The 23,115-nt window shown below is 41.7% G+C and overlaps 1 protein-coding gene across 16 annotated transcripts in view; it reads left to right on the top strand.

Annotated features, from left to right (window-relative positions):
• Nucleotides 1-23,115, top strand: part of BRSK2 (BR serine/threonine kinase 2) — a 291,630-nt gene that overhangs the window by 255,089 nt on the left and 13,426 nt on the right. For 13 of the 16 annotated variants that reach the window (XM_072339337.1, XM_072339338.1, XM_072339327.1 and 10 more), the window contains 6 exons: nt 3,316-3,376; nt 7,158-7,365; nt 8,570-8,618; nt 13,193-13,316; nt 14,893-15,073; nt 15,758-15,847. In XM_072339337.1, the coding sequence (XP_072195438.1) occupies nt 3,316-3,376; nt 7,158-7,365; nt 8,570-8,618; nt 13,193-13,316; nt 14,893-15,073; nt 15,758-15,847 (713 nt within the window). Of the gene's footprint in view, nt 1-3,315; nt 3,377-6,752; nt 7,366-8,569; nt 8,619-13,192; nt 13,317-14,892; nt 15,074-15,757; nt 15,848-23,115 lie in introns of all 16 variants that reach the window. The other 3 variants (XM_072339324.1, XM_072339323.1, XM_072339322.1) reach the window with 1 other exon arrangement.

Raw genomic sequence — 23,115 nt, 5'->3', positions numbered from 1 at the left:
GACTTGAGTGTCTTCTTGGGTCCCTAGAGCGGCAGTTGTGTTTGAGGGAATGCTCTTTCTCTGAGCAACTGCATTAACTTTTCTGTTTGTTTTTTTCAACAACTTTTTGGTGGCTTCCATTGAGCTAATGCCCAAGCATACAGCAGTGCAAAACGCAGAGCAAAATGAGTCACACATGATGTTCATGGATTCCTAGTAGTAGTAAGCTTTGGAATAATTATAGATTTAATACTTCCAATGACATTTAATGCCTGCAGAGTAACCTCTGGGGAGGTTGCTCAAAATAGATATTTCCTGCTAAATATGCTTAGTGTGTAGCCATAAGAATGTGAGATGATTTCATATTTTTCTCCTTTTAACACATGTGAGATCATCCAGGGTCTGCCATACTAATTTGCTGCCTGTGCAGCTTCATACCTTTATTTTCTGGTGAGGGGGATGCAGATTTAAATTCTCTCTGTTCTCATTGCAGCATTTCAGCATAATGCAACCTTTCCATTACTTTCATTTGGCCCTGTCCCAGTTCTGTCCACCTGACTGAGATACAGGAGCAGTGCATGTGTTTGTTTGTTTGTTTGTTTTAGAGTTAATTCCAGTATTTCCTAGCTAGGGTGATCTCGATGGGAGGAAAGATCTCTCATTTTTGCTTGCTAGCATTTTTGTACTGGAGTATAGAATTTGCTACTGTTCTGAGTTTTTATAGCTAGCTTGGAAACTGTGTCACATTTGTAAAGGTAAATTCTGCAGGATTTATTAAATTGGAGAAGATGCAGGGAAGAGCTGCTCGGTCTGGCTGTCATATTCCATATCAACATGTTAGTGTAAAAGGGAAAAGTTTTGATAATGTACAACTCTCTTTTCACCCCAGAACTTAAAGTGAACCCAGGGTTCTTTAAACTCTTCCTACTGCTCCTTTATACAATTTCCAGTGTGGACAAACTAAGATTTGCTGCAAGACCTAAGACCTACTTCTTATATCTTTTTGCATGTGAATCAGCAACAGAAATAAAATTCGTTTGGTAGCAATCATGTGGATACTGAATGCATTTCTAGGAGGATATCACACTAACTCTCTCTTCTGTCCCCTACCTCAGGCTCCTAGGCTGGATGAAAACACAGTACACAACAACTCTTTTGTCAAATATTGATTCCAATAAGGAACTGGGAGTTGGGAGGGCGGGACTGCCATGTTTTGTCCTCCATGTGTGTGATCATTTTTGTGAAAAAAAATAGAAGGCAGTGGGGTTGGGAGGGGGAAATTCAGGACTTGGAAACATCTGATTGCAAAGAGGAAATAGCAGATTGGAACTTTTAATCAAGTATCCTGGAATTCAGGTGAGTGTCAGAGAGGACCTTCCCACCATCATTAAGTGTTGGTGGGAACATCTCCTAGTGGTAGTTAAACTCCTAAATAGGTGTTTAACTGCATCTTTGGGCACCTAAATGCCTCACAAATCTTATGCAAGGTAATTTATAGGCTTGTCTTGTCAATTACGCTTTGGAATAAGTTTTTGCTGATGACTCATACAAGGAAGATTTTAACCAAACTTCCCATATGCATGACACATCTGCGTTGCACTCAGCTATTTCAGTTATAGAACAGGCACACAAAATAGCCTATTGAAAGCAGAGCAGACAGTTCTCCCTTTAAAGCTACTTTGCATAAACCTTTATGAGCGCCTCATATTACGATGGTGCAAATTTAAGTTCAATTAAATGCCAAGACTGAGCTTCTAGTTTTTGTCTGCCATACTGTCATGGGCAGACTGTGGCAGGGAACAAGGAGGGAGATTCTGTGTAGAATGAGTGCCCCAGTTTTTCATGGTGCAAATTTAGACTTAATCTGGGCAAAAAAAAAGAAAGAAAAAAAAACAAAACATGCCAAGTGTGGGCTTCTGCGTTTTACCTACCTGTGATGGACAAACTGGAAAGAGATGAAAGGAAAGCAATCAGTGAGTAGTTTCTGCAGAGGGTACAGAGAAAATAAGATCTACCATTATGTTCGGTTTGAACTTACTCTTTCTCTGGAACTACTTCCTGTTATGCAGTTTACATATTTTTTAGCAACTTTAATACTCAAATTTATTTAGGAATAAGTTTCTGGGAGTCCATATCAGAAACAGATGTTTTGATTCTTCTAAAACAGATTTAAAAGTTCAGTAATCAGTGAAAATTCATGGTCTAAGTTTCTTTTATATTTCCATATGTACAAACTGATATAACAGACCCATATCAGTTCTAAATATATGTATATACACATGCAGACATGCAGTCAGCTTTCCAAGCATCTACATGATTTTACCTGTTCACATTCATTACCTAAAGGCAAGTAGTTGCTTTCATTGCTCTTAGTGTAGGTGAAACTTTATTAGACATGCTACACTGGCATGTTGTTTGGTGGTTGTTGACCACCTAGGTTCATAGGCAAGTTCTCTGCTCTAAGATGTTGCAGTGTTCAAGACAACTTTCTTTCTATTTAAAGCTACCTCTGGGGCTTACTCAGCTTGAGTCATGTGGAGGTTGTTCTTAAAATGGGCAGCCCTCATTCTGGAAGGTTATTCTGCTGAAATGTTTGTTCATTTGGCCTGTGCCCTTTCAGCATGTTTTAGTGTAGCACATTCATATGTTCTGTTGTCTACAGCTCACAGTTTTATTAGATGGCCTTTGCTAGAGAGTGTAAGAACATTACAGTGCAGGTGGCCTTGTCAGCAAGAAAAGCAGTTCATTCTCTATTGATTGGCTTTTTTTTGGAGGAGAAGTTGGGGATGCTTGAGACAGCGTGAACTTTGATTTCAATGTGAAGTCACTGCGTAGGGAACAATTATGTATCTTGGTACTGAAGGCTTGCTTTTTTCCTTAATATGTGGAGGAACTCCCTACCTCTTTGCCTTGTGCACATGGTGGCTTTCCATGTTACTTGTGACAGAACATCTCATTCTGTGACCCCCAGCACTGTGTAGGAGAGAGTTCTCAGCACCAGCATGTGTCTTGGCACTCCTTTTTGAATTCAGTAGTTCCACTTGCACAGGCCAGATACAGTAGTTTTCAAGGGCTCGATGGCCAAAAAGAAGGTGGCAACTCCTGTAATGAAAAGGGATTATAGCTTCCTTTTTGAGCAAGCAGCATTTCTTAGAGTTTTGTTGTGAGAGTGGGACAACTGAGAAATGTGACAGTAGTGAGAGGAAAGAGTCATGCTTTTCCAGTGACAGTCTCCCTCCTTCTCCTCAAGTCATGCCTGTGCCTGCAGTGGCTGGTGTTCAGGGTTATTGCTTACTTACATTTTCTGAGGGCCTTTTTCTTATTGTGTCCATTCAGGTCTCGGTCAATCAGCGGAGCTTCATCTGGGCTTTCCACCAGTCCTCTCAGCAGTCCAAGGGTAAGTGGTTGTGCTTCAAGATGCGTTGGTCCAGTTCACTCACACATGCTTGATGCTTTTCAAAATCTGTTGCTGCAGAGCCATGGCTCTTAGCTGGGATGTTTTGGTTTTCCTTCGCAGCTTGTAAATTTTCATAAGTGGTGAGGGAAATGTTGTCTACAAATCCAAGCTGAGAATTTACCATACGTTTTCCCTGCACTATTAAAGGTGCCTCGGGGATCTCACTGTGCCCCTGTCCTTTTTCAATCTCAGAAGTGCATTGAATAACACTGTTGTGACTAAACACTGCTATTTCCAGCTGAGCTCTGTATATGACATGGTTTCTGCCCATATATCAGAAACTGCTTCACAGCTACTTTCAATCAAGCCACAGCAGAACGTCAAGTCATGCTGGCTACAATCAACTTAATTCAGTTTGCCACAGTATAGATTGGATTAGAAAGTCAAACAAAATTAGTTTCACAAATTTGAGGACCAGCAAATTTAAAGGGAGAGTAAAAAGTTAATTGAGAGTACTGTAAATCCCCAGTAAGGTGTGTATTATGGAGACAGTCAGGTGTAAGTTTACAGGCTGGTAAAGCTTCCAGCTCCTTACTTGATCAAACTGTTTTCTGAAACATATGCTGGGTTCCTCTTAGTGATTACCCTATTTTGCAACTGGCAGAAATATGTTTGCAGTCTCCTCTGTGTCTTTAGTGTGCCAGGAACCACTAAAGATCCATTTCCTTTCCTTTCTTGTTTCTGTACCTCTTGAATGGCAGTGGAATGAAGCAGATATCTGAGAATTCTTGTACCACTGCAGAATGTGCTGAAAAAGAGGAAAAAAAGTTTCGTACATAAAATAAGCATCCAGAGCTGCAAACCTTAGACCTGATCTCATTAATTCATCTCTTGGGATCAATTTCTGACATCTCAGTAGGACTACATCAAAGAATAAGGATGACAAGATCTGTTCCATAGTTGCTGTATCTTAACATTATTACTTAATAGGCGGTTGATTAAATAGTCTTCAAAGGGATTTAGCAGCCAGATGGCATTTTCCACAGTTCATAACCATTTTAAGGTAGGTCAGATTTGTGGCTTAAAAGGTAATGCTGGAATAAAAAATTCTTTTAAAGTCCTTACCTATGTTCTAATAGCATCTTAGATTATTGAAAGAGAATATACTTTAAAAATCAAATGCACATATCACTGTGTGCACTGCTTAGGTAAAGTTCTATGAGAAACCGAATATAGTGGCAACTAAGAGTTGTTAAATCTCAAGGGATCTTGCTAATGGTTGGTAGGTGGCTATTTCACCAGCTGAAAGGCAGACCTGATCTTGTTCTTTGTAAGAAATGTGGTCATTAAGGGTGCCCATTCAGATTCATAATAGTTTAAATGGGAGTTTAATTTGACTTATTTCTCTCAAATTTGTTTCTCAAATCGCCCTGCACATAATGATTTAAAAATTGCAAGGAAACATTTGCAATCAACAGTTTTTTACTTTTATCATTTGAAGTCATTTGCAAATGATTAGTAGTCAGATGCTGATGGTGACTTTCATAAATTAACCACTTTCTTCATCTTTTCCCCTTACGTTCTCATTAGTGATCAGTATGGACCAAAATGTCAAACTCAATTTTAACTTTACAACTCTAATAGTAATACAAACGTTTTGATGCAGTGATTTAGTTTTAATGGCTTAATCCTAAGTTATTCAAATAGAAAGCTCTGGTGGAAACAATTTTAGACATTGCTTTAAATACATCTCTACGAGTTATAAACATGGCAGCATTGTGTTAATCCATCAGGCCTAGAAAGTAAACTCACTACTGCGTGTGCTTACCTGACATGTGAGATGAGGTCACATTTACATGGCATATCTGGACATTGCCTGACCAGAGCTTCTAAATGTTCAGGATGGTTAATATTGATAGTGATAAAGATGACAAAGCTTCATGATAGTTAATAATTTAGTAAAAAATCAGAACACGAATGCAGACCAAAGGTAAAGAGCTTGAGCAGTAATGTCTATTGTAAAAATCCTGCCAGTACTTGTAATCTGGGGTGTTAACTGCAGTATTTTTGTAAGGGCATTTGTTTTGTTTTAAAAGTGACTTTTACTTGCAACTGTGCCTTGAAAAGGCTTCTGTCTTCCCAAGTCTGTGTACTGCTGTTCGCTGATTCCATATGAACAGCTTCCCAAAATGCCTGTAACGTGTTTAAATGTACTTGTTTGGGGGGGAAAAAAAGTCATAATCCCATTGTTGATAACTCAGTGATGGGCTGTGAACTATGATCATCTTTTTCTTTTATTTTTTTTACCCTGTATCTTACAAACAGTGGTCTCACCCTTATCCTTTCACAGAATTGGGACTTAATGTCAAATACTGCTGTAACAGTATGAGAGAAATCTTAATGATCAAGCTGTCCTTCAACAGCATGAGGGATGTTGCAGGAGAAGCAGAAAGGCTGATGGGAAATATGATCTTTTCCCCGATAAATGAATTTTCCAGGCCTTTCTGAAATATTTGCTATAGCTATTCACAAATTAAGCACCAAGCTGAGGTCTTGGCGCTGTGTGACCCAAGCAGATGCTGAGCAGCTTAACTGTCCAGGCCAGGGGAGGAGGCCAGGTGCCAACATGGCATCACTCCCCCTTTCCTCCCTCTTTCTGCAAGGATGGCTGCAGCCAATGTGTCCCTTAGCCAGAGTCAGGGGCAAAGAGGAGGGACAGAGGTTCTGACCGGTGTGTGCAGTAAGCTCTGTGTATCGCCTACCACTCCCTATGTATCACACACCTGTTTTGAGTTCCATCTCTCCACTGGGTTTGCACATGGGCACTTTGAACTGAAAGAGGTGGTCCCATTCTTGGCATATCTCAATTTGTCTGTGGCTTCAGTGATTCTTCTTCCCCTTCCTCACCTCCCTAAGCATTTTGCTTCTCTCACTGCAGGGCGATCAGAACAATCCCAGAGAGATGACATTTCTCTCTTCTTTTTTCTTGATTACTTTCTTTCATTTTGTTTTTTACTTTTCCTTTGTTTTACTTTTCTTTCTGTTGTTTTCCTTTGCTGACACGTGGTTGGTTAATATGATGAAGCCTGTTATGACACTGTTGTTCTTGCTGCTGCCGCTGCTGCTGTTGTTGATGATGCCATGTTCCCAGCTAACTGCATGTCTTTTTTTGTTTTTTGTTTGTTTGTTCGTTTTTGTTTCTTTGCAAAATCCCTCCCCCACTACCCTTTCACCTCCATCTCTTGTGTCTCCTTGTGACATGATGCATCTTTGTGACTCGGATGGATTTTATTCTGACTTTCCTTTCTCTGCTCGCCCGCTCTATGCGTATTTCACTGTTTTTGATGTGCATGGACACTCCGTGTCTGTCTCGTAGCCTATCAGAAAGTTCTTCATCCCCCCTCAGACCTCCGACCTCCCTTTCTCTCCCCGACCCCAAGTCTCCTTGGACCCTGATGCTTGTAGGAACGCCTCCAGGCCTGGACATGTACTCCAACCAAAGCCAGCACTTCAGCCCAACCCAAAGACGCAGACTTTGCCATCCAAGAGCAAATTGGCCGAAAAACCACTCCAGTCTACTAAATCCAACCCACTCCCTTCCAGCAATACCGGCGCACCCTCTTCCCAGAACAGCCCTGTGCAGAATGCCCCAGGCCGCTCGCCTGCTGCCGGCTTTAACCCGCAGCTGGCTGTTCCTAAATTGCAGACCAACCCTATGTCTCCTATTAGATTACTCCCTTCTAGTACTGACCCAAGCACCAAATCTATCCCCATCATACAGGTTACCCCTCACCCCTCTCCAAGGGGAAGTCCCCTCCCTACCCCCAAGGGGACACCTGTCCATACGCCAAAGGAGAGCCCAGCAGGCACACCCAACCCAACACCACCATCCAGCCCCAGCATTGGAGGAATGCCATGGAGGACACGGCTCAATTCAATCAAGAATAGTTTCCTGGGGTCTCCTCGCTTCCATCGCCGGAAATTGCAAGGTGAGTACTCTGTCCAGATGTACAGGGTGGGTCTCATTTGGGCAGCCATTCAGCAGCAAGTTGATACCACTCTTTGGCTCTCAAAAATTTCATGCACTGAGAACTGAGTACAGGTACAGCAAACAAGAGTGATAGCATCAAGCAGTGCTAGCTCAAAGTGTATGTCAGCAGGCTCTGTAGATCTACTGCATTTACTCCAGCAGCATCTCCTGAGTCCTCTTCACACTCGAGTAGTACAGACCTTAATATCATTGACATGGTTCTTAGAATCCAAGAACGTTTTAGCACTTGCCAGCAAACCTAGAGTTGTGGTATTTCACCTGTTCCTGTACTCTTCTGCCTCTCTGAAGCCATGGGTTGAACTTTCTGCTGAAAAAAGGTGTCCAGTGACGATAGGCTGAAATTGTCCTTTTGATGTACAGTTTGTTTGATCTTAGTTAGTGCTTTTTTTACCACCTTCAGTAATCGATATAAAAACTGCCTTAATACAATCAGTGTTTTTTTTTTTTCTGGCTGATTTTAGTTTTAAGTTTTTGTCTTAGTTTTAAGAGTCTCTAAAGTGTTGAGATCAACGAAATTGTTTCCTTTGGTATCCAGGTAGCTTTTCGCATTCAGGCAAAGGGCATGCAAAGTCACATGCACTGTTCTCAGATATAATCAGCAGCCATCCCAGTGCCAGGATCCTTTGGGAAAGCAGGATTACAGGCACAAATGAGTCAGGTTTTGGACTGTGATTGTCAGGGGCAGTGACTGAGCTTCAGCCAGATGGACTTTGAAGCAAATGGCCTGGCATGGGAAATTCATACATTTACATTGTACTCTGAAAATTCTGCAGGGATTCCTCGTATTTTCTGTGACTAAAGGAAGCTTTGCATAAAGCCCCATTGTACGAAGTGTGAGAGTTGGCTCGTGAAGCAATAGTAAACAAGTTTTCAGGCAATCAGATTGGCATGATGGTTGTGATTTTCTAGTGATTTCAGAAAGAGTAAAACAAGCCTTGCAATGTATCACTTGATTAGATACAGTAATCTAGAGGCACATGACTGATTTTAAATGTCAGTACTAGTCTGCAGAGGCAATGGGCAAATTAAAGGGTGGTGCAATGTCACAATTTTTTCACTGTTACAGAGCCAGAAAAAAGAGGTGTTCTGATTCATTGATTTATTTTCTCCCTTCTTCTCTTTTGCTGTGTGTGCATGGCCAGTACCTACACCAGAGGAAATGTCCAATTTAACCCCAGAATCATCCCCAGAGTAAGTATTTTACCAACACTCTACTTCTTTTCCACCACCTACCAATGTCATTTCCTTGCCTGAATGTCATAGGTTGACTGTTTCTGCTCTGAATCAGTATCAGACTGTAGCCTGTTATACAATGAGTGGGACTGAGATGCCAAAATAATCCCTCTGCTAAAGGTCTGAGATAAAGTCTCTACCTCATTAATGGCCGTGGGGTCTGCTGGTGATAAAACAGTCTCACAGTAACCACCTTATTTTTACTCATGGCTTGCTGAGTTTACTAGTCTTGGAACATCTTGTTCTCTTCTTTCATTTGGTTCTCAAGCACATCACTCTTCAGGACAGTCAATGGCTTATACTAGCACTAACTGCAGTAGAGGATCTTTTTCTTAGCACATGTAAGCTTCAGTCCTTAGGACAGCATGCTCTCTCAGCCTCTGCTCAGATGATTCAGAGGAATCTTTGGCAGGGATAGTAAGTGAAGTGTTAATCCTGGACAGCAAATCTGGGTGGTGGAGAAGCTGCTTCATATTCACCAGACTTGTTCCTGAAAGTCCATGTACATTTCAACCATTCCGTGGCACAAATGTGCGTCACTGCGTGGCAGGTTTGGAAGTCCCTGCCAGAAAGTGCTGCTCCAAACACTTCCTAATATATGCAACAGATGCCAAATTATTCCTTTTTATTTTCACAGCTTGTGTTTGTGCACCCAATGCCCATAGGCTTTCCCTGCCAACCAAGGCAATTTGGCCTTTCATCAAAATACTTGTGTGAAATATTCATGAGTCGTAGATAAAAATTGCAGGCCCAAAGTTTTGTAATTGGTGATAATGGTACTTTCCCCAGACCTGGCATATAACTGATGTAGTCTGTGCAACCTATTCCTAATGGTGCAGAATGGAGAGTGATAAAGACTATGGGAGAGGAAGGAGTAAAGAACAGTAAAGTTTAGTAAAAGAAATTCGGGAAGCAAAAATACGTTTTAGACCATGTACTAGTAGAGAGGCATGAGAGAAATTCAAAATATTAACACGTCCTGACAGAATAAATGCATTTTATTCCCATCTCAATTATTTTTAAGTCTGTTAAAGCAAAAAAAATCACTGAATTAATTTTCTTCTTTTTGTATCCTCTCCTCTCACCTTTGTGCATGTATGTTGGTTGAAGTTCTGTGAATTTATTGCCTTCTCTGCTTCCCTCTCACCCTTTGAAAGCTGGTGAATGAAGTAGTGCCTATCATTTGAGGCAGTTTGGATGCAAGTCAAAGCTTAGGGCCCTTTTTTCTTTTTCTGTATAATTGCCAAATTAATGAGCTCAATTGGGCTGCACCCTCCAGTAAACATAATAAAAGTCATAAAAAATAATGAGCTGCATTTTATTTTAACAGTAGATATTTCATTGCTCGGTGCCCACTTCCAAGTCTTGGTGTTTGTTGTTTTTTTTTCTGCTATTCTTTTCCTTTCTGTAAGAAATAAGGTATCCTTATCAAGAGCTCTATTGACCTCATGGGCTGAGCAATAAAAATATGTCCTTGATCTGGTACAGCATTCTTCAATGACTGCCACTCATTTAACAAAACCTGATGTTTAGATGATGTGCTTTGACATGTCTGGGTAGTGCTGTTTTTTCTCATTTGAAAAAGTCCTAGAAAATGTGCTAGGGATGGCATTTAAAGAGACACAGCTCCAGCTGCTTTAGACATGCAAAGCACCAATTGCTTGAGTAGAAATGCTGTTATTTATGCCAATCAGGTAGACTTAGAGAGGTTGCAGATCCCTGCAATCAGAGACAGAGAAGGCAGTGAGGCAGTGCGGTCAGGCACTCCAAAAGTAGAAAACAGAACAACATTCAGCAGTTGGAATTTCAGTGTGAAGTAATAAAGCACTTGCCTGTATTTTCATACTGAGCTATTTGATTTTTTTCATCAACTGGACACCTGATTAGATTCCCAATGGACCCAGCCTCCCATGTATCTTCTGTCTCCCTCCCCATTAGGATGTTTGCCTTCACAAAAAATGGTTGTTTTCACTGTTTGTAGCCTGATTTTGGAGGGTTCTAGAGCATCTCATTCAGGCTGCTGAGATCTTTGAATCATACCTGTCTTAATTCAAGTCAGTAGTACTTAGCACACCCCAAGAGGAGGGAAACCCTTATTGTGTGGCTTCACTCTGAAGTGGCTTCTTCTTTGGCAGACCTATTCTCTGTGCAGAAGCACAGCTAGTTCAGCCATTTTCAAGGAGAAAAGTGAGTGCGTGTGCTCTCTGTCTTGATCCAGTTCATTCCAGAAAGAAAGGAGACCACTGGCATCTGTTCTGTCTCATGTGACTTGGGCAAAATTATGTACTGAATTCTAGTAATTTGGAAGCTGGATCATAGCCCAGGCTATCAGTGAGTCTTCCAGAGTCAGTGTTACTATTGATAACCTTGCTGAAGAAGAGAGCCCAGCTGCACTCTGCAGACTCCAGATCAAATTCCCAAGCTGAATAGGAGAAAACCTACTTGTGTTCTGTGGCCCTCTTAACCTGCACTCATTAAGAGAACTATAAATAAAGGTCCTGCAAAACCAATAGCAAAAATACAAATATGAAAATTAGTATTTTAAGATGGCAGATCTGCAGTTAAATATTTATGCTTTTGTCAAGTTGAACTTCCAAGGAGCATGACATACATTGGGCCCCAGGAGTCCTGACAGTCAAGCCCTGTTTGTATTATGATAGATCCCAGCCTAAGACAGCCAGACATTTTAGATAGATAACCAGGTGCAAATTTACTAATGAGTATAGACCCTTTACATGCAGGGAGCTATTGCCCCAGCTCTCTGGGGGCTTGCAGAGTTGTTATGGTACCTGTGAGACACATGAGCTAATTAGTATGTAATTTCCTTTCACACTCTAACCCTGGCTCCTTAACGACCCATTTAAATGAGAGGCCCTTTCTCTTCACTGCTCTCCATGCTAATCTTTGGTTCGCTGGTTTAGTTACAGCTGCCTCTGAATATTTGAGGGAGTGACTTTTCCAGCCCACTTTAATGAGTGGGGGGCTGTGATTTACCACATTGCAAATTAATCCTTTTGTTCTCTTATCTCTGTAATGGGTGGACACAAATGATTATTTGCACAGCTGAGTTGTAGTGTTTCCATGCTTCTCTCTTGCTTCATCTCTGCCCTTCCTCATTCTGTGTCTTTGCTGCAGGAGGAGGTTCTCCTCATAACCAGCTTTTTAACACTTTGCTGGGGCGCACAGCAACCCTGTGTGCAGAATGGCTCTCCTTTCCTGGAGATGCTGGTCTGTAGATTGTCTTGCTCTGTTGAGTGGTGATCCCCTAAAAGTGAAAGCCTACTGTTTGCCATAGTATTATAAAATACCCAGTGAAGTGGAGTGAAAAACTTGTTCAAAGCAGATCTTTTTGTCTCTGGCTTTTTCATCCTAAATTTTTCTTTGCTAGCACCTGATCCCACATAACAGTGCACCTTCAGCAAGTTTGCAGGCAGCACCAAGCTGAGTGGTGCAGTTGACATGCTGGAGGGAAGGGGTGCTGTCCAGAGGGACTGGGACAGGCTTGAGTGGCGGACCCGTGCCAACCTCATGAAGTTCAGCAAGGCCAAGTGCAAAATCCTGCACCTGGGTCAGGGCAATCTCAAGCACAGATACAGGTTGGGCAGAGAATGGCTTGAGAGAAGGATTTGGGTATGTCAGTTTGAAAGAATCAGCATGAGCCAGCTGTGTGCACTTGCGTCTCAAAAGGCCAACCATATCCTGGGTTGCATCAAGAGAAGTATGACCAACCGGTTGAGGGAGGTGATACTCATGTCTGACAGCATCTTCCTTCCCCTCAAAGCCTTACCTCTCAGTGGTGCTACCTCTAAGTTCTGAGTAGTTTCCCCCAGTAATACACATGCCCCATTTTTCCTTTCAGTTACATTTTGTTGCTGTGCAATAAATGGCAGGAGAGGAGTGGTGTGACAGAATGTCATCTGACATGGAAGTGCAAATGAAGCAGTGGGGTGTCGCTAAATTCCTTCATGCGGAAAAAAAGTGACACCCAATGACATCTATTGATGTTTGCTGAACACCTGTGGAGGCCAACCAGTAGAAAAGAGCCATAAATGATAGGTGGTGTGTTTCAGCAGTGTTGACAACAGTGGGGCACCTCTTCTGATGCATATTTTCACAAGCACAACAAGCAGGCTCTTGCTCATAGGTAGTGAAAATGCGTAGCTAATGGTGGTGACTGTGTTGAAAAGTAGCATTTTACAGCTGAGAATTTGCTCTATCACATACTGTTGTTGTGCTCTTTGTATCTGTATGGAAATAAATAGGAGGCATTACTTTTGGAGAGACCCATGTGTATGAATTACATATATGGCATATTAATTAGTGTGTTGGCTTTACCATCTCGCAAGAGTAACACTGTGTGGACTGTTACTTAAAACAACTTTCACTGAGTGGGGTTTTCATAGACTCTGTGAGCTACTTGTTGTACTAATACCACAACTGGAGTGTTACCAATAGTTTCTTGTGCAGCTTTTAAATATATCTTTTCTATCTGGGAGGTATCTCAACCATCTCTTTCTTTTTCATCATGTCAGGCTTGCCAAAAAATCCTGGTTTGGTAACTTCATTAATCTGGAGAAAGAAGAACAGATTTTTGTGGTCATTAAGGACAAACCACTAAGCTCCATTAAGGCTGATATCGTCCACGCTTTCCTGTCGGTAAGTCGGTCAAGCTGCTTGTTGGTCATATCAGGGACCATATCACTGGTCATATCCAGGGCTCACTGTGCCACGTACTGGACAGGGTTTCTCCTTCAAGTGCATGCTCTGTGCATTTGATTTATGTATTGTGTTGATTCAGGCCTCCGTTATGTTCTGTCTAAATTTCTAACTGTAGAAAATATTATGTAAGATGAGGAAAGATTTCAGCTTTCTGAAAGGTGAAGTCTCCAAGTTGCCAGTGCCTGGAATTTCAGTGCAATTAGTGCCCTGGTAGTACAGTATCAAGACAGTGATTTGCTACTTTGTCACACTTCTCTTAAGGTCACCATCTATGCAAAAGTCTTGGCCTCCCTGGCTGTGATCTCCATCACTTTAATCAGACAAAAATCTGTCATGTCTGCATTTATTTCTTTAGTTCTTCTCTCCTACTCCTTATGACAGACAGAATGATAATTTCCTCTAGTGACGAGAGTCTCAGTTGCAGATGCTCTTTATTTGCAATCCAGGATAGTCTGCTGTTTGAGCAGAGGAAAATGGTTTTGTTTTGTTGTTGTTGTTTTTTTTTCCAACAGAGTCCTTATTCTCACAATTTGCAAGTACCAGTAAGGAAAATGTCAGTACAATGAATTTAATTTGCACAATTTTTGAATTCAAGGATGTCTGAAGCATAGGGAGACCTTATTTTCCAATGGAACTGAGAGAAGGCTGCTCAATTTCTTATATAGTTTGTTGAATTGGTATTTTTTTCCACAAAATATTATTCTCCTTTTTAGTCTTTATGATGCTGCCATTAATTTCATCCAGAAATGAAAATACAGTTCTTTTAACTGTTCATACACAGTGCTGGTGTACAGAGAGTGTGTACAGTGTGCATAAAACATTCAACCATCAAACAATCCACATCAGGTTGGCTTGAAGCTGCCATGTTCCTATACTGGTTGCATGCGTTTAGCTGTGCTTGTGTGTTTAGCGTAGTGCGCACCACTGTTTATACTGGTGATCCTATGCATACCCCCACATCTATGGGGTGAGATGCAGTGTGGTCTGCAAACTCTGTCAATCAACTCTACAGATAACTTCTAATTAAATGTATTGTCATAGCCTGATAAGTAAGTCCTGAAGGACGCCTTGAAGAACTCATCTCTCATATTTCCTCCTAAATTAGAAACCAGATTTCCAAATGTTTTAGGAGAGTGTTTGAAAACCTTGTCCTTTGTGAAGCAATAAATAAAAACTGAGAGTAAGTTAAATTCTGGCAATACCTGTTATTGGTGCCTGCCTGACAATTAGTCAGTTGTGAAATCCTACTGTAGGTCTGATGATACAGATATTGGATCATACCAGAAAGCTTCTCAAAATTGTTTTATGTATTGATAGGAATAGTGGTTGGCTAAGTATGTATATTGTCCCTGTGGATATTTCAGTCTATGTGTCTGCTACTTGTCCTGATGTCCCTTTGATAGCATATAATCACAAATTCAAGTCCAGAAAAAAAAACAACAGAGAAGCTTATGAATTTTGCAGTTGTTTCCCTTGTGCACTGGCTGTACTGTCTTCTACCAACCTTTTTCAGATTCCAAGCCTCAGTCACAGTGTCATCTCACAGACAAGTTTCCGTGCAGAGTACAAGTCCACAGGGGGTCCTGCTGTCTTCCAGAAGCCAGTGAAATTCCAGGTGGACATAACATACACAGAAGGGGGAGAAGCGCAGAAGGAAAACGGGATCTATTCTGTCACTTTCACGCTCTTATCAGGTAACCATGGCAAAGCTGCAACATGGGTGCAAGTTGGCTTTGTCCTTACTGATATGGAGGCCTGTAAAGATGCTTCTGCTAGGGCAAGGAATATAACTATCTTGACCTCAGAGGAGGATTCCAACAGTAGTCAAAAGGAGGATATTGGGATCAAGAATGGCACTGGTAGTAATGGAAATGGTGGGAGGGCAAAAGATTCCCCACAGGTGAAGTTGCCACCACCATAATTAATACTGAAATTGCTGCTCTGTTCATCAGATTTAATACTTCCCTGGACTACATCCTTGCTTTACTCAAAGGCATTGGTATCTCATCTGGGCGCTGTGTGCCAGTGATTTCTCCCTTCTTATAGAAATATGCGATCTCTCTTTTTTTCCTGGCTAATCACATGCCATGCACAAATTAAAATAACAAGGAAAAAATGTCCCCAACATTTCTGTCTTTACAAAATAAGCCATCTTTCCTTTTGTTGAGTTCAACGCCCCAAAGCTGGTATTTATACTGGGACTTCATAATAGTTCCTCAAAGTTGTACCTTCAGCTGAAGCAGAGCTATGCTGTATGTACAGTTACCGGGATTAGACAGAAGGGAAGATGTTTGTGATCCTTTCCCTCCAGCCTGTGTCACATGAGGATTCAGTTCACACTCATCTCACAGCCATTTGTGCCTCTCCTCTCCTCACAGGTCCAAGCCGTCGTTTTAAGAGGGTAGTAGAAACCATTCAGGCACAGTTGTTAAGCACACATGACCAGCCTTCAGTGCAGCAATTATCAGGTAAGTAGTTTCTACTGTTGAGCACCTTGCTTCAAAAAGGACAGAAAGACAAAGTGCCTCTCAGTATAAGGAGGCTGAGGGAGGCCATCCCTCTGATTACAGCAAGAACCTAGCTCCATTCAGACAGAGCAGTAACTTCCTGCACCCACCCTCCTCCTCCCTCTCATTCCCACTCCAACGCTCCCAGTGCATTCCGCAGTTGAACAGCTTTTGCCCTCCTCCCGCCCAAAGAGCCATTTGCCCACTTCTCCATCAAAGGCTGCATTATCAGTTGATATTCCAGATACTCTCATGTTCCATAAGCTCACAGGACAGGGACACATTCTGGAAGATACCCAGTTTTCAAACTCTCCAGGCATGTATTAGAAACCTCCAGCTTCAGAAGGTCGCAGAAGAAAGTTAAGAGCTGCTTTTAAGTAGCCATTAACCACAGCATTTTCAGATGGTTGGAAGGTGGCTAATAGTTTCCAGTAGTGCGGTCATATTCCTGGCCCAGTACTGTGGTAGCACAAGTCATATACTAAGGTTCTGCAGAAGCTATGTTTTATTGATTTTAAAAATAAGTTCCAATTTGTCATGGTGGTAAAGAAAGGCTTACAAGTGTGGCCCTATGCAGTGACATCAATCTGAATCTGCAGGCAGCCTGAGTTGATAATACAGTAACTGGCCTCATCCCATCGTTATGTAGCAAATGTTCACTCTGACAACCAGTGGTGGCACTAGAAAAAAAATGGGTGTTAGCTCTTCTGTCCTTTAAGAAGACTGAACAAAGGAAGAAGGTGAAAATTGAAAGCCTAAGGAAGGTCAGATATTGGAAATGCTTCAGCAAAGGAAAAGTGGGGAGAAACAGAAAGACCACAAAGATACAAGAAACAAATGGGAGCAAAGGAAAGAGTGGGGGCTGCAGGAAGAAAAAATGGGGAGTGGGAAGAGTTTTCCCATTATGTGGGAAATATTAGTATGTAGAGATATGTAAGAGCCAAGTTATGTGCTTTACCTTTGTGTGAACCATCCAAGACAACACTGCAGAATGAAATCAGCATAGGATCATATAGTTAAGTGTTAGATCTCCTTGGTTCATTGCACATATGGGTTACATCCTTCTGGTCTAATAGTGTGGCTTTAACAGCTAAAGAGAAAATAACTCTGTCTAGAAGAGTGTGAGCTCACTGTGTGACAGAAGAGTATGCTCAGCTCAGGAAAGATTATTTTCCACTTTAGTTTTGCCTTCCAGCACTGACTGACCTTCTGCGTGTTGGATTGCAAGGGTGCCCAGCACATGGGTTATTCTGTTAGGAAACAGAAAAGGTGAGGATGTTAGAACTAAGGCTGACTCCATTTTTTGCTATGTGATTTTTTGAAATAAAATAAAATTCAAGGAAGTAGACAGAGTTTTCTACCAGCTTTTCCTCTTGGGTAATGCTGGGTCCCAGTGAGAATAAGGGCAATTAGCTGAGAAAAAAAGGGTATTCTCTGAGTCTGTTTCACATTACCACTGGTGTATGAACAGTGTTCAACCATTCCTTGCCTCTTTGAGAAAGAAGCGTGCCCTTACCCTCTATGAGGGAAAAACTGTTACAAAAAGTAAATGATGTGATCTCTCTTAACTTCTTACCCTAGCATGTGCAAGCTACTGAGGCCATACAGAAAAGCTCGGACTCTGTTGTACACTTATACATGAAGCAGTGTATTTCTATAAGAAAGTCATATTAGAGCACAAATAAAAACCATTCATCTGACTGAGGCTCAGGGAGACATTTAGGGCAAACTGTGCTGTGAGAAATGCATCTGACTTACAGTTTTGCTCTGATTCTAGAATAGAGAAATTGTATTATAGACACAGAGCCTCTTTCCATTGCCTAAAGCTACATTAGAGTAATTCATTCTCACAGGGAAAATGCAGCCTGATCTTTATAAAGACAGGGAAAGTGCAACTCCACATGGAGTGTTAAGAACAAGAACTCTGTCATCCAGGTAGTTATCTAGACAAGACAGCTCACAAGAGATATGGTGCCAGACTGTCCTGTATCTATCATCCATCCTGATCAGCAAGATGCATTTCTCTTGAAGATGAGAGAAATAATTTAACTTGAAAAATTTAGTTTGGAGAAGAATCCAAGAAAAAAAGAGAAAGGAAGTGAGATTATTACTGTGGAAAAGACAACCTGTGCTTCAGAGTAGGGGGTTCCCACAATTCACATTCTCACCCAAAGTGAAAGAGAAAATAAATGGATAAAGGAACTGCAAAGAGGTTGTGTTCAGTGCCTTGGGTGAACAACCACAAGCTGGGTGGCTGTGGTTCAATAAATCTCTGCAGGGCTTCCTAGAAATTGCCAAGTTACTGCTCAGCATTTCTTACTCATGTAGAAACAAGACAAATTCTTCCCCATTTCTCTTCTTCTCCAACATTCCCAGCCCTGAACATCTCATAGGAATTAAGGTGGCTGGACTCCTATTCAGGTTCATGTTTTTAGGATGCCCTGTAGGGAGTCCCCTGCTGGAACAGAGCAAGCTCATGGTTTGCTTTGACTCTCCTCCTCCATGGCTTTGAGGACATTGCTGGCTCTGACCAGCTATGCTGACTCATTTGCTTCCCTCCCAGTGCACTGGAGATTTTCATAGTTCACTGTGCATAGATGTATCTTCTGTGCAGCTGTCTCCCCTGCCTTTTGGTTCAGGTGTGTTTACAGGCAGGAAGGTGAAAGCTACCTGTGAAAGCGTGCATGCAAGGTGAGACCTGCAAAAGGACAAGACAAGTGAAAGCAGGGTAAAAAATAGAACAGCAAGGCCCAGTAAGCATATGGCACAGACAGCCATTCTCTCCCCTGCTCCTCTTTGATCTGTTATGCAGCATGCCAGCCCACTAAGCCGGCTTGCCTGGGTTTCAGAACACACTTCCTTCTTTCTCATTTCCTCCAGCTCACAACAGTGTTTGTAGATGTCATGTTACCCATACATCTCTGTGTGTGTATGTGAGTGTGTACACATACGTACCTGATTTAGGCAGATGTGTTTCTATGTCATGCTTGAGCACCCTGTAATCTCCCTTCCCCATGGATATCCCTGCATTCACTTCCATTTTCCCTTCCTAAAACTGACTGTGCTTACTTCTTCTGATATATTCTGAAGCAGGAAAACAGCTTTCCTCCCTTGCTGGAATTAACGTGTAAATAAATGCAATCCATTCCACATGTTAATCTATTGCTTTTTAAAGCCACTGTCCAGTGGCCAAATTTAGTACAACACGTCAGCCTTCTACCTTGATGCTTCAGGACATGAAATCTTTTGCGGCATAAGTGCTGAAAGGGCCTACGGACTTATGACTGGCATGAAACAAGTAGACAGACACTCCATCCATGAGCCCCATACTCTGAATCTGCTCTTAGGTAATCCCCAGGCAGGACTGCCATTTGGTGGAATAAAGCGATCTCTTTGGAAGGAAAAAAGGTTTTTGCCTTTGTTTCAGCCCAGTACACTTTCCATTAGATCATAATTTGTTTGCCTCCACAATGCCTTTGCACAAAAGTAATAGAAACAGCTGGTGAATGGGGACACGCAGAAGCCATCCGTGTTCATTCACAGGTTATCAATTTTTATTTTCTTAATATTTTCTTGCCTTTTTAGGCTTTGCTTTTACGTGTGGGGTGCTGCTTATCCCAACTTATAACTCATTTTCCCATATTTTAGGCAATCAGCAATGCTGCAGTAGCCTTTTTTAACTTCTTTGTAGTAGGTTTTCTGCTTTATTATATTTCTTGGCTTCGTATCACATTTTAACCATCAGCATTTCAATCAGAGCTTCTTGGTATTACTGCTAGAAATGCCTTTCATCAACATAAACAATTGTTTAGAGACCACATCCAGCCTCAAAATAAGGCAGTGAAAATTCTCTCTGATGGCATATATCTTCTCTGTATGCACCTGAGCTCTCTTACTGTTCTAGTGTATGTCTCAAGGAGGAAAAAAAGCAGATGTTCAGGTGACTAAGAAGCTTTCCTGGAGATTTGTGCTTTCTGTGTGTTCATCTTTATGGCCCATGAGTGCTGCGGGCTGCCAAATAGCTACCAAAATAATTAATAAGAAATGGTTTTCAAGTGTGCAAAGGATTTTATTATCATCAAGACAGAAAAAAAAGGGAATATATAAATGCCAGTTTGGAACGCGGACCGCCATTCAGTTTTATTTGGGGCTCATCCAGGTCCCAGCTTAATCTTGTTTTCTGCATTCCTTCACGTCTTAACCACTCTCATAGTGTCTGGGGCAGCACTGTGACTTGCTGTCATAATTCCCACCTATAAAAGGCACTACGTAATGCCTGCTTGGTTTGGTAGAGCACTGGTTTTGCTAAACAACTTCGTTGTTATTATTTGACAGGCCTCACTACAATTAACTGAGTAGTCTTCTAATAAAGCATGGAAAAAGAAATCCAAGCACTCCAGAGTTGTGATAGGAGAACTGTGTTTATTTCAAGTAGGCACCCAAACAGTGGGAAATTCCAACCTAGATGGTAACTGCCTTGGACCAGAGGAACTGATGACTCACTCAGCATCATTGCCTTTAATGGAAAAGATTAGTGGGGACTGTGAGCATCTGACAGGACATGCTCAGTGATTTGCTGGGACATAGCCCTGCCACTGCAATCTCAGGAGAGCAGTTGTTTGTGTGAGATTTCCTGAGCTGGTCAAGTCACCGTCCCAGAGATATCAGAAGCATCACAAACCAGGCTGTTTGACTGTGAAATCTGTGAAGGATAGAAATTACAAGGGGAAAAGAAAAAAAGAAAATCAGGAAAGAAATCTGTCAGAACACCAGGGATTTTTAATGGATTCAGAGCTTCTTTGACCTTTTCATGTTCCAATAAGGAAGGTCTTATTTTAACCAAATCATTTGTCATCTGTTAATGAACTAAACTGAATGTCATTTATGGAAGAGTCTCGGTAAAAGCTGAAGCACGAGTGACTGCCAGCAATTGCTATGAAACAAGGGATCACCTTATCATCAGAAGGATTGAGTTCTGGCACTGCCATTCTGCTTTAATTAAGAAATTAAGCAACATACATTAAAAATGACCCACCAGTGCATCTCAGGGAGATAAATGCCTTTGGACCTTGACATTATTCACCTCACGTAACACCTTGATCCCACAGATACTGGGTTGTTACCCATAAGCAGAAGCCTGCTGCCAAGAATCTAAGGCTTTCTAATAAGGATGAAAATTCTGCTTTAAAATTAGGAAATATTTTGTCGTACGGAATATTTGTTAAAGCAGATGTTATAAGATGATGGAAGTAAAAGAAGTATTAAAGTGGGTATTATAAGAAGTAAGCTAAAGGCATATTAACTCTGTTAGTCTCTCAGGAGATGTGGTATTAGCTGCTGTTTCTGGCGTGCTCGTGTTTGCTCTTCTTTAGGGATGGGGAGAAAACAGCTGATCGTGTATTGGGAGGATGTTACAAACAGAAACGAATCACTGTGCATTCTCTCAGAGTGGCCATGCCAATATTGAGAGCACGAATTCTAGTTGAGCATTAACATTCTAAAGAAGAAAAATAGAGCATCTTGTTAGTTGTCCTTCGATATTTGCCTTGGTCTCATATTTCAAAAGAATTGTTAGGGGTGTTTTTCCTGTCCTTCAAAAACAATTCTACAACCTGCAAAATTAATATTTTAGTAACAAAATGGGGTACAGACCCCAAGGCATCACGTTACCAAAAAGCCTGTTTTACAGTCCTTCTTTTCTGTTGTAGATCTGTCAGTTTGTATTCTAATCACACAACTGATGTATGTAGACCTGTTTCACAACTGGCTTTATGGTGAAACGCTGGAAAGGGCTGCGCTGACTTAGAATGAAGAAGGACGATTCTGAAGCATTGGGAAGGATGATTAAGTTAAAAATTCACAAATAAAAAGATAGACCAAATTTAGGAATATCTTCGTAAACTGGCCACAATTTTTACCTGTGCTGACATTTTCTAAATATTACCTTTCTTACTTCTATTCTGTTAGTTTACTGTGTGGTCATTCTGGAGACACTACAGGGAAAAATTCCAAATAATGGGTGTGAGAAACAATCTTTCAGTCAGACTTGAGACTTTCCTTGCTCTTAATGTGTTTTTCTGTGCTCTTTCAAAGCATTTGTTGTGCATGCGTTTTGCTGATGGCTGGGAGACTGCTCTGAGCTCTGCCATTATAGATCTGTATTTATTGCAGCTGGGTGTAGTTGACCCAGAGTTGGACAGGAAGCAGTTTAGGCGTTAGATGGCTGACTTCTCCAAGTTACTAAAGAAAAAAAACCAATGCAAGCCTGTGATTGTGACTCCTTGTCATTGACTCAATCAGCAGCTGTAGACACTTCTTAAACATGTTCAGCATCTTCAGGGAGGAGTGCTTTTTAGGAGCTTAATTTCCTTTCTACTCAGTCAGAACATCCGGTGACAGGTGAACTCCTTGCCTATCTAACACATAAATCCTGAGACATCTCTTCTCTTTCACCTCCCTCTGTTTTCCTTTGTCTCTTTCAGTCACGTGCCTTTCTGGGAGCCCTTCTGTGGGTTTCATCTCCCATTCAGCTCTGTCAGCCTGCCTTCAGCCTTGGGGATGTAATGTCTCCTTGGATGCTTTTAGTGCATCACTGTGAACAGGCACCTGTGCTCTCTCCTCCTTGCATTCCCAAGTGGTAATATGAGCACAGGCCTGGCTCCATCAGAAAACACATCCATGCTCTTCTTGCATGGATTCAGCATACCTAGGCATATCCAGCACTCCTTCCTCCCCTTTTCAAATTACTTTCCTGTGGAAATGAATGCTGGAAGTGGACCTGCCTTCTCTCATGCAAACTGTGTAGCAGATAGAGATAGTTAGATCTGCCTGGCAAACAGGGATTTGGGACATGTGTGTTTCCGAGAAACCTATTTTTTCTAGTACCTGTATGCTTATTTAGAGGTCAGGCAGGAGGAGACCCAAAACTGAACTGAGTGCAGTAACTGGTACCTGCTGGCTCCTCAGCAAGTGCCCAGCACTCAGAAACAGAGATGTGGTACCACTGCCAGGGCACCCTGGCTGACAGTGGCAGATCTTGCTTGCCTGCATGTTGTGCAGGAAAGTGGCCAGGAAGCAGGACTAGTTCTCTCTGCATTAAAGCTCACATGTAGAGCTCCTTCTGCTTATTGCACCTGAGTTAAAAGCACTCATCAGCTCTGATAATGGGAGCTGTGCACAAAGTGGACAATAATGTCTTAGAGACAGATTCCATTACCCTTTCCAGAAGT

This window comes from Excalfactoria chinensis, chromosome 5 (genome assembly GCF_039878825.1).
Source record: "Excalfactoria chinensis isolate bCotChi1 chromosome 5, bCotChi1.hap2, whole genome shotgun sequence".
NCBI classification, from domain to species: Eukaryota; Metazoa; Chordata; class Aves; order Galliformes; family Phasianidae; genus Excalfactoria; species Excalfactoria chinensis.
Note: the sequence above shows the minus strand (reverse complement) of the source record. Positions and strands in the feature narration are given on the sequence as shown.